Source organism: Camelus bactrianus, chromosome 16, assembly GCF_048773025.1.
Source record: "Camelus bactrianus isolate YW-2024 breed Bactrian camel chromosome 16, ASM4877302v1, whole genome shotgun sequence".
NCBI classification, from domain to species: domain Eukaryota; kingdom Metazoa; phylum Chordata; class Mammalia; order Artiodactyla; family Camelidae; genus Camelus; species Camelus bactrianus.
In genome coordinates, this window is record NC_133554.1 from 32,320,261 (window position 1) to 32,331,917 (window position 11,657).

Below are 11,657 nucleotides of genomic sequence, written 5' to 3' on the forward strand. Positions count from 1 at the left end.
TGTGTGGCTTACATTCTGATGGAAGATACAGCAAACAATTCAGTAGATAATATTTTAGGTGGCAGCCAGTATCATGAAGAAGAATTAAAGTTAGGCAAGGTAGGTAAAGAGTAGAAGGAGTAGTAAGCTACTATTTCATAGAGAAGTGGACAGGGAAACACAGGACAGCTAGTGATACTTGAGCTGAAAGAGAGAGCTATGAGGATATCTAGGGGGAAGATGGTCCAAACAGGAAACAACAAACACAAAAGACCTGAGGTAATACACATGAGGTGCTGGTTGCGACTAGCACTTGTAGGTAGTAAACTCTGGGTATGTTTTGAAGGTAGAATTGAAAATATTTGGTGGTGGCCTGACTGTGATGGAGAGAAAAGGGAGTCATCAAATTTTGGCCTGAAAAAGCTGAAAGAATAATCATATACAGGAATGGGGAAGACTGCTATAGAAGGAAGTTTGGGTGCAAAAGAGAATCAGGAGTTTGGTTTTGGACATGTTACATTTGAGTTCCTTTTAGACATCCAAGTGGAGAGTATCATGCCTAGAGGAGCAGGCTGAATAAATAAAGTGTATAGATGGTATTTACAGCCATAAGATTGGATGAGATCACCTAGGTCTTGAGTGTAGGTGGAGAAAAGAGGTGTGAGGACTGGATCCTAAGGCAAGTCCAGCATTTAGAGATTGGGTGGAAGAGGAGAATCAGCAAGGGAGACTGGCCAGTGAGGTGAGAGAGTCAGGATGGCCAGTGAAGTGAGAGAGTCAGGAGGGAGAAGGGTGTCCTAGAAGCCTTAAAAGAGCAGTAGAAGGGGAGAAGTGATGAACTGTGACAAATGCTACTTTAAGTCAGACAGAATGATGGAGAACTGATGATTGCATTTGCCAAGTTCTATGGAGTGGTGAAGAACAACAGTGGATTCTCTGGAATGGGAGGACAGGAAAAGGAGGTAGCATATTTAGGCAACTTTTTTAAAGAGTTGCTGAAAAAAGGATCAGATAAAAGGAGATAGTCGGGAGAGAGATGTGGGGTCAAGGAGGCATTTTTTTTTTTTTAAGGTGAGAGATTTTATAACATGTTTTTGTGCTGATGAAAATGATGCAATAGTAATAGAAAAATTCATGATGCGAAAGAGAAAGGTAATTGCTGGTGTGATGGCTGGATAACTGAGAGGAGTTGGGATCCACTGCACAAGTGGAGGAGTTGACTTTAGGTAGGAACACAGCAGACAGGAAGCATATGGCACAGATGCAGGTAAACTGGTGGATGCATTCTTCTTTCATGATGATAATATATGAAACTTTGTGGGCTTAAAAACACCTTTATGAAATACGAAGAATGTCCTAGCTTTACAGATGAAAGAATCAAACATAGCAAAACAATAAAAATATTGCCTGTATCAACACAGCAAATCAGTATCAGAATTATAAATTGGTTCTTCTAAAAACCTTCACTAGTGTCTAGTTGTGTTATCTGTTGATCTCCTGTGGTTTTCTTTCTTTTTTTAAAAACTTTTTTAATTTAAAAAAAAATTTTAATGGAGGTACCAGGGATTGAACCCAGAATGTCATGCACGCTAAGCACTGCACTCGACCACTGAGCTGTGCCCTCTCCCCTCCTGTGGTTTTCTTAAACTTGTTTTTTTATTACGATTTAAATATAGCAAAGTGCACAGTTTAAATGTTCAGTTCAGTGACCTTTGACAAATGCATACAACATTTCCGTTACCACAGGAGGTTGCCTTAGGCCCCTTCCCAGTCAATCCCTGGCACTCTACCCATCTCCCTAATCTCCTGCCCCCACCACAGGCAAACACTATTCTGACTTCTTTCACCCTAGATTAATATAGTCTCTTCTAGAACTTTATATAAATTGAATCATAATATATATTCTGTTCTTATATCTGGCTTCTCTCACTCAGTATAATGTTCTAAAGCTACATCTAGGTTGTTCACTCCTTTTTATTACTAAGTAGTATTTCATTGTATGAAGATACCACAATTTATTTGTCCATTGTGCTATTGCAATCCGTCAGTCTGTGTGTGTTAACTTTTTAAAAAGATATAATCAATATACCATAAAATGCACCCATTTAAAGTATATAGTTCAATCTTTTTTTTCACAGTGTTGCACAACTATCACCATTATCTAATTCCAGAAAACTTTCTTTACCCTCAAAAGAAACTCCATGCCCATTGGTAGATGCTCCCTATTCCCTGGCATCCTCAGTCCCAGGCAACCACGAATCTGCTGTCTCATTGTCTTGACATTTCATATAAATGGAATCATGCCCTTTGTGGCCTTTTGTATTTGGCTTCTTTCACTTATGTGTTCAAGGTTTATCCATATTGCAGCATGTATCAGTACTTAATTCCTTTTTACACTCAAATAATATTCCATTGTATTGAATGGATATACCACATTTTCTTTGTTCACTCACCAGTTTATGTATGTTTGGAATGTTTCTACTTTTTTACTATTATGAATACTGTTATAAGCATTTTTAATACAAGTTTTTGTGTAGACATACGCTTTCATTTCTCTTGGGTATATACCTAAGAGTAGAGTTGATGAGTCATATGGGAGCTCTGTGTTTAACCTTTTGAGGAGTTGCTGGACTGTTTGGACTGTTTTTCAAAGTGGCCATGCCATTTTACATTCCTACCAGCAATGTATGAGGGTTGTCAACACTTACTATTGTCTGTCTTTTTTATCCTAGACATCTTAAAAGGTGTGAAGCGGTATCTTATTGTGGTTTTGATTTGCATTTCCCTAATAGCCAGTGATACTGGTTTCATGTGCATATTGAACATTTGCATATCTTAGGAGTAATCCATCATATTTTGGTTTAAAAACATCTAAGATTTCAAATTAATATATCCAGCATACTAGTTCTGTATGTGACTTTTCTCTGAATCTTCGCTCAAAACTGCATGATCTAAGCCAGTTCCTTTCACACATAATTCTTAGTAATTACCTAGATAGAGTGAACATTTAATAAATCCAGATAGTTGGCATTGTAACTACAGACAGAGTCAGCATATTTGCTCATCTAGTCTTTTAAGCACTTCATTTCATTCTTATGACTTGATAAATTTACATCAAGTGTTCTCTCAAGTACTAAGGCAAGTGGTTATGCTTGTTCAAGATTGTGGACGTGGTATAACACAATTATAAAATATCCAGGTGGCATATTTGTAAAAATAAGCTTTTAAAGTAGTTTTGTATCTCTTCTTAATCAGGTCATCTAGATGCACTCCTAAGGGGCTTGGTTCTGGGTAAACTAGGAAAAGCAGGACATAAGGCAACGTTAGAAGAAGCCCGTCGTCGGTTTAAAGACCACGTGGAAGGCAAACAGATTCTCTCCGCTGATCTGAGGAGTCCAGTAGGTTTTCATAATAAAGTACCTTGATTTCTGGGTGACTGCATCGTTCTGTGTAGTGTGGAACGTAGTTAACAGTAAGAAAAAAAAAATGACCTCAGTACTGACCCACAAATCATGTCTGACTCTATTTTAATATATGCCATTTAGGGGGTCTGTAGCCAGCTTCTCACTTGTTTACAGTTTCTCAGTCTGCACTGTGGTGCTGAAAGGGAATTGATTATCTGTGCACATTCTCCTGAGAGACTGGTATGCTCTGCTGTTACTTACTACCTGTCACCTGCCTTTCTGGTTGTTCACATGGCCTCTTAGATCCTTGCCACAATTTGTATGTAACATCCACATGCAGCTATTTACAACTTTTTTTAATTGCTTTCTGTCTTTTCTTAACATTAGAATATTCAGAATGTGATACATTTATCCAGATGCCTTCTTTTTTGTTCCTGTATTCCCTTGTAGGTCTATCTGACTGTTTTGAAGCACGGTGATGGCACTACCTTGGACATTATGCTAAAGGTGAGTCAATTTGGAAAGGGCTCTCATTTTCTGCTTTTGAACTTGGATTGACACAGAGTATGAGCTTAACTAGTTAAAAAGAAAGTCCTGGCAAAAGAAATACATGCAGATATGCATACTGCAGACATGCAAATATTAGGAAACTATGGGAGAAATCTATCTGTTCGTGTGTACTACCAATAAAAATGCCAAAAGTCATCTAATTTTTTCACTTTTTTTCTCACAAGTTTATGCATCTTAAATTTTAATACTGAAATGTTCATTTTGATTAAAAAGTCAAGTTCTTAAAATTTCTCCCTTCAATGTAAACTTACATGGGTTTAAAACCATTTTAAACAAAAGCTTTGTTTCTGTGCTTAGAAAAGAGATAGATGATAAGGTGTCTCAAGGGTTGGACTATGCCAGTGCCTCTTATGAATGGACAGGGAATTAATTCATTTGCCTTTATAGCCTCTGTAATTTCCCAGGGTGGTTGGCATGTAATTAAACTCTGGCTTAGAAAAAATATAGGTAAAACTTTCCATGTCCTTATAATGGCAATGATCTGTTTGAAAGTCCTGATAACTGTGGAACCAGTGCTATCTGCAGTCCCTGTCCATGCAGTTACAAATCTAAGAAATAATCTGACAATCTGGTTGCATTAGAGATGGAGGGAGCTGATTTTACTTATTACCATCAAATAAATCGTGCAGAATATGCATAAATACCCAAATCATCTATCAGACCTAAGAAGCCCATTCATTAAAAGATCCACACTTAGGGAGACAAACAGGATAGGAATGGGATGTGCTTTTTTAATACTTCTACCTTTAATCAGAATACTTTTCTGATCCCAAGTGGATCAGATTTGCAAATCTGACTTCTAGTATTTTAGTATTTGAAACAAATCCTATATAAATGATTAGAATGTTTTGAAAAGTATATTATAAACTTTATATAAGAAACTGCATCACAAAATATACTGCTTCAAGTACCTATCTTGTACAAGAGTTTCCTTTCTAATAACATAAAAATTATATTTTGGGTTTACCTTTCAACTAAATGACATTAAGGTCTTTTCTCATTCTTAATATTCTGTGAACTTGTGTACCAGAAATCATGTGATTTTTTTTGTATATGAAATGGCATACTTGGTTTTGTTTTGTTTTGTTTTGTTTTGTTTTTTGTCTATTCCATAAAGATATGGGGAAAATAGGGGTTCTTTATGACAGATACCTTGACATCTTCATGTCATGGCATACCTTTAAGATTTTATACTAATATGTTTATTTAATAAGAGTTTGTATCCATTTAACACAAGGGAGCTCACAATAATTCACCTTTACTATAGAAAGAGCTCTAATGAAGGCAGGCACAATCAGGGTTCTTTACGAAACCAGTTGCTGAGACATGAGAAGGATTGTTTTCAGTTGGTAATTTAGGAATACTGAGGAAGGATAAATAAATAACTTTAAATTAAAGTATATTTGAAATCTGGCATTATGGGGCCATCTAGCGGACTAGTGTAACAGGTTCTCCTGGGGGTGGGGTAGGGGAATGCTTCCTGAAAGTCAGAGTTCAGACCTTGAGTATTAGAGCTGAAAAAGGACCTTAGAAATCATCTGTCCAACCCGCTCATTTTACAGATGGGGAAACTGAGACCCGGAGAGGTTAAGGACTTAGTCAAGATCACACAGCTAGTTAGAGGCAAAACTGGGACTAGAACCCAGGTCGCCTGACCTCCTATCTATTTTACTACACTGCTGCTCAAAAGAGTCCAAAGGAAAGGAAGAGGAAACTGGGAGCTGTGAAGGGGTCTCCAGACACTGGTCAGTGTTAAATCTTCAGAGGGGAAAAAAGGTCAAGAGAGTCTATAAATTAAGTTGTCTTAGAGAAGTATCTCATATACATTTGTAGTTCTAATTTTTTTAAGTAATATTTTGTTTCTAATTATGAAAAAAATTTTGTATACTCACTATGGAAGACTTAGAGACTAGAAAAGTATAAAGAAAATAAAACTCACCTGTAATTTATAAAAGGACACAAATACAGCATGTATAGTATGATGTATATCTGATTTGGTAATGTACATATAGTAATAATTTTTTCTTTATGCTTTTCTATTTTCTTAATATTCTGCATTCATCATGTGCTGCTTCTGCAGTTAAGAAATGTAATGATGCATAACCCCATTGATCAGAGACCATTATTGTTAACATTTTGACGTGTTTTCAGGTTTTTTCCCCTTTATGTTAAATTTTTTAAATGTAGAATCATTTTATTGTCTTTTTTCACTTTATATATCAAGAGCATGTTTGTCATCATTCTTAAAATGTTACTTTCAGTAATGCTTCTTATATATTTTTCCCTATTAAAAATTGAATTGATGACCTTCAGTGGTATTAGTAATGATTATCTTGTTCATCTAACATTAGTCAGACATCAGTGAGTAAAGAATTCGGTAATAACAGGTTTACCCTTAGATCTTGATGTTGAACTGCTCCGAACTGATGACAAGCTAGTCATGTAGTATGCACTTAACATCTAGTGACTTACTATAATGGCACAATGACAAAGTTAGTGCCCAAACATCATTTGAGGGGGGAGAGGAGATAATTAGGTTTATTTATTTATTTAATTTATAATTGTTTATTTATAATGGATTGAACTTTGTGCATGCTAAGTATGCACTCTACCACTTGAGCTGTACCCTCCCCCTAGTGCCCAAACATCTTGAAAAATATTTTGTTAATTTTACATCCTGCAATCTTAGCCAATAAGAATGTAGAGCAGAAGTTTCACCTGTTGGGGGAGAAGCTCATATAATGATATGCAAAACTTCCAGGGAAAGTTAACTATCTCTATCTTTATTTTTTCACTATAGCTTCACAAACAGGCAGATATGCAGGAAGAGAAAAACCGAATTGAAAGAGTCCTTGGGGCTACTCTTTCACCTGAATTGATTCAAAAAGTCCTCACGTTTGCACTTTCAGTAAGTTACAATGATAACTGCTTTTAAAGGGCATTGTTACCCACTGATCTGTAGCAAGTGTCCCTTCATTCAATATCCTCTTGATCTGCCTTAACCCTAAAGACTTCCTCTTTCCTGGAAAACTGGAATGAGCTTTTGTTACTAACCACTATATCTCCCTCTAATGGTGAGAATCAGAATAGTTGGGAAAGTAAATAAACTGAAAAGCTGACATATCCGTGTGCCTGCTTTCTGTCTTTCCTTTCTCTACCCTAGAGCAAGTATCTGTTGAGCAGCCTGTTTGTACCCATCCCAATGCTTCATTCTCAATTTGGCTGATCTTCAGATTAAACATTCTCCTCTTTGCTGGAAGCTTCTCGTGCCAGTTATTCCTAGCAATGAATGAGTGTCTTCAGTGGGATTACTTGAAGACCCAACAGCATTTGCCCTTCCTGGCACCAGAAGATGTTCTGGATACAGCAGACTTTTAATTTTCTTTTTCTTAGGAAGAGGTACGTCCACAGGACACTGTATCAGTAATTGGTGGAGTGGCTGGAGGCAGCAAGCATGGAAGGAAGGCTGCTTGGAAATTTATAAAGGACAACTGGGAAGAACTTTATAATCGATACCAGGGAGGATTCTTAATATCCAGACTAATAAAGGTAGGTGAAGATGTTTATTGTCAGTAGCTTGCTTATCATGGATATTATTGAGAGCCATCCATGATTCACTAGACTCATAGATTATTATGGTCTTTGCTTTTTAAGGGTTTCCTTAAGTAGTTATTAGCTTTACTAAAGGGCTTCTTCATCACCCATCCTGCACCCTCTGAAATAAACTGAAGTTGGGAGAGAATGGAATGACTTGTTTTTAGGGTAAATGGAAGTTTGTTCCTAGCCTTTTAGTTGTACTTACTGTTTATAAACCATTGCTTTTTCAGCTGTCAGTTGAGGGATTTGCAGTTGATAAAATGGCTGGAGAGGTTAAGGTAAGGAAAGTACTGTTTACTCTTGACTTTTCAATCTAGTAACTAACCAAACTGTAAAAAACACTAACCAAGCTGTAATCATAGAGTGTTGGGGTAATGTTTTTGCTTGGAGAAAGACAGGTTAGCTTTTATCTTTAATGCCTGAAGAATATATTTAGAGTTGGAATCATCTCTGAGAGCACTGAAATGTGGTTGAAAGAATGTGGAACTTGAAGTCAGTTGACATGGGTATAAATCTGTGCTATGCCCCTAGTTAGTTATGTGACTTCAAGCAAGTTTAAACCCTATGTGCCTGTCTCCTCATCCATAAAATAAGGTGAGAAGATTGTTATTTAGATTAAGTAAAACAGGGGGCCTGTAACATAGTAGGTCCTTGATATCAGTTCTTTTTCCCTTTGTAATAACCTTCAGAGGTCTTTTGCATACACAGAGAGACAAGGTGACTTACAAAGACTGATGATCAGTTCAGTGGTAAAGTTCAGCATTTGAGGGACAAATCTACACTGATGAGGAAAATCTTAAAGGTGCCTTTCATTGCACCTAACTGCAAAGTATTTTTTAAGTGTGAATTTGGAAATTCTGAGAACTATAATATTTGGTTCACTTTATGAGCCATTGTTATAGACATAAGATTTTAAGATTTCACATCTTGAGAAAACAGTGAAAGACTGATCCTGTCTTCATTTACTTTACATTGTGTATTGTATTGTGTCAGTAATTACTTTATTGTAAAGGCAGTAAGTACACTGAAGGAGAAATTCATCTAATCACTTTGAGGGGAGGGCAGTGGCCAAGCAAGGGCTGGTAAAGTAGGTAGAGGCCAGACCAAGGAGGGTCTTGTAGGACATGTTAAAAAATCTTCCTAAGAATGGGAAGCCCTTGAATGGCTTATAAATAAAGGAGTGACTTGATCTGGTGTATATTATGAAATTTTCTGTCTGGCTGCAGTGGGAGAATACATAATTTAAAATGGGGAAGAGAAGATGCTGGGAAGCTAACTCTCCAAGCAAAAATGATGGAGTAATGAAAGAGATTCAGGGGCTTGATTTTGTTAATCTTTAATTCAACCAATATTTACTGAGTGGCTTCTCTGTGTTGTGAACATATCTGGGGGAGGAAGAAGGACAAGTCAAGGATAATCCCCAGGTTCCTCAAATGTAAATAGTGGTGTTATTTGTTGAGACAGAATGAGAAGAAGTCTTATATCTTACTCAGGCCCTAAGAACCCAACTGTGATAAGGAGCCTTGAAGCAGGAGCCATTGTCTTCCATGTAAATAAAGTTACTGATTTCTAAAAGGTCTAGGCTTAATCTGATGAATTAGTCATTCTCTCTTACATACCTCTGATGACTTGTTCAAAGGAAAGAACCCCATCCTTTTGTTGGTTGGCATTTTCTGTGAAATCAGGTGTACTTCATTAGAAAATGGTTTATTCAACCTTTAATCAATATCAATAAGCATTGTGATAATTATAATAAACTCTGAACTAGTTTTATTGTATGAAAAATGTGTCTATGGAGTATTAAACTATTAGGGCGTGGCTACAATTTAAGCTTCTTAGTTTTGGGGGGTTATTTTAATGGAGGTACTGGGAATTGAATCCAGGACTGCATGCATGCTAAGCATGTGCTCTACCACTGAGCTGTACCCTCCCCCAAACCCAAGCTTCTTAGTTTTATCTTCCCTTACAAATTAATCTTTATTTGAAGCAGCCAAAATGTGTTGAGTCCTTTACTACTCTGTGCAAAGTATTATGCTGTCTACTAAATGGGTTATCTCTTTAATCTTCTGTAGTAAATATTTTCTCATAGATGAGAAAACAGACTTAGAGCAGTTAATTTACTCAGTCACAGGCTGTACATGATGGAGTCCAGATTGATTCCAAAGCCTAGGCTTCCAGCAGGTTTTTTAACCCCTGTGAGCCTGTCTTACCTGTAAAATGAGGTGATAAGATTGTCATTGAGATGAAGCAACATAGGGGCCTTGGAACAGAGTAGGTCCTTGATATTAGTTCTCTTTTACTTTCTTGATTAGGTTTTAAGCATATAGTATTTGGGGGAGAATTCCTGTAGGCAAGTCCAAAGAGCTGCCTGCTTGTTTCCTTTTAGCCTGGGAGGGGCAGTGGTAAATTTTCATGAGTAAAGCTTATGAATTCTAGAGACCAGTGGGGATTTTTTCATGACCTGTGATACTAACTTCTTACTATTGCTAGTAATGATGCCACATTCTGGGTTGTTTTATACCAGGCTTTCTTCGAGAGTCACCCAGCTCCTTCAGCTGAGCGTACCATCCAGCAGTGTTGTGAAAATATCCTGCTGAATGCTGCTTGGCTAAAGCGTGATGCTGAGAGCATCCACCAGTACCTACTTCAGCGAAAGGCCTCACCCCCCACAGCATGAACCCTGAGAGCGCACCGCCACTGCAGTTCTGCTGCCTCGTGCAGGGAAAACGGGGAGCGACCGAACAGCTGATTCATATGCCAAGAATTCGGAGTCTTCTTTCAAACCAGTAGGGGTTGGACAATGAATGTAGTTAACTGGCCCCTGCTCACACTCCAGAATTAAATTCTATTGAAAAAGGAAAATCAGCAATTCAGCAAAAAAATTAAAGTAAAAAATAAAAATGTAAATATGATAGTAATAAAATAGAGCATAACGAAACTGTGAAACTTTCTGAAGCCTTGTCAGTGGTTCAAAGTATTTAACACTCTCCTGTTAATGACAGATTCTGTTTTTATAACCTACCAAAAGGAAACTAGAGGCTTCTGGGTGAAGAGGATTTTTGTGAAGTGGGTTCTGCAAGCAGCCTACAAGCCAAGGGCAGTGTACGTTGCTGGGAATGGTTAAACATAAAAGGCTGATAGCTGGTATAACATAGAGTCTGTGCATAATCCCAAGTGGTTTTTTGTTTTTTTTTTTTTTTTTTTTTTTGGCATGGGGACTGATCAGGAAGATGTATTTTCCTGCATAACTCAATCTGAACCAAGGATTGTAGTTTTCCCTCTTTGCCTTCCCTTCTGTGTGACCCCTTGGCAAAAAAAAAAAAAAAAAAAAAAAAGTTTTAAAAAAACACCCTATCCTGGTCTGGGTTTTTTCCTCCCCTTAGTTCCATCCCCAACATCCCACCCCGGTGTCCTTCTTAGAGATAAAGAAATAATAAGGAAACATCTTTTATAGCCACATTAAATAAGAGAAACTGATATACATTATTTTTTTTTCTTTTTTAAGATGACTTTTAAGAACCCTGAAATGCATGTAGGTGAGATAATAGAAATTAAATGTTTTCAGCCAGGCCTTTCTGAAGGAGTTACTCTGCTGAAAATGGTCTTGGTTGTCTGACAGGCCAACTGTTGAACCTCTTTGTGACAGTATCAACACTGGCTCCTCCTGGCTCATTCTGGGCATGTAAGAAGTCAGTGGTAACTGCTGCAGGGCCTATATATTAGTGGTAACTGGTTAAAAAACAACAACAAAGACTCAAAACCTGTGTGTGCCACTCTGCTTCCACAGTGTATCCTACTAACAAGCTTCACCTACCTAATCCAGTGAGTTTTAACTCTTAAATCTCATTCCCTTCCTTTTTTTTCTTTTTCCTTTTCTTTAAAAAAAATATTTTTGTGTGTTATTAACAGGAATTCATATTTGGTGTGGCTTAACTGTATTTCAGAAGGTCATCAGATTGTGAGACTGCTTCCTTGAAACATTTTTGTGCTATTGTTTTAAAAAATAATAATTAAAAAACAGTTGGCGTTAATAAAAATGTCAATGTGAAACTGATGTCCTGATTTCTTTTATTCTCTCTGATAAGCAACTAAAACCTTTCCCCACCA

At 37.1% G+C, this 11,657-nt stretch overlaps 1 protein-coding gene and 1 long non-coding RNA gene across 3 annotated transcripts in view; one reads left to right on the forward strand and one right to left on the reverse strand.

Annotated features, from left to right (window-relative positions):
- Positions 1–11,600, forward strand: part of NPEPPS (aminopeptidase puromycin sensitive) — an 88,458-nt gene extending 76,858 nt beyond the window's left edge. For both annotated transcript variants that reach the window (XM_074342953.1, XM_074342954.1), the window contains 6 exons: positions 3,235–3,377; positions 3,834–3,890; positions 6,754–6,861; positions 7,347–7,502; positions 7,781–7,828; positions 10,075–11,600. In XM_074342953.1, coding sequence (XP_074199054.1) covers positions 3,235–3,377; positions 3,834–3,890; positions 6,754–6,861; positions 7,347–7,502; positions 7,781–7,828; positions 10,075–10,227 — 665 coding nt within the window. In that variant the 3' untranslated portion in view covers positions 10,228–11,600. The remainder of the gene's footprint in view (positions 1–3,234; positions 3,378–3,833; positions 3,891–6,753; positions 6,862–7,346; positions 7,503–7,780; positions 7,829–10,074) is intronic.
- LOC123618418 (uncharacterized) overlaps positions 1–11,657 on the reverse strand; it is a 110,034-nt gene that overhangs the window by 76,440 nt on the left and 21,937 nt on the right. The gene's annotated exons all lie outside the window — the stretch shown is intronic.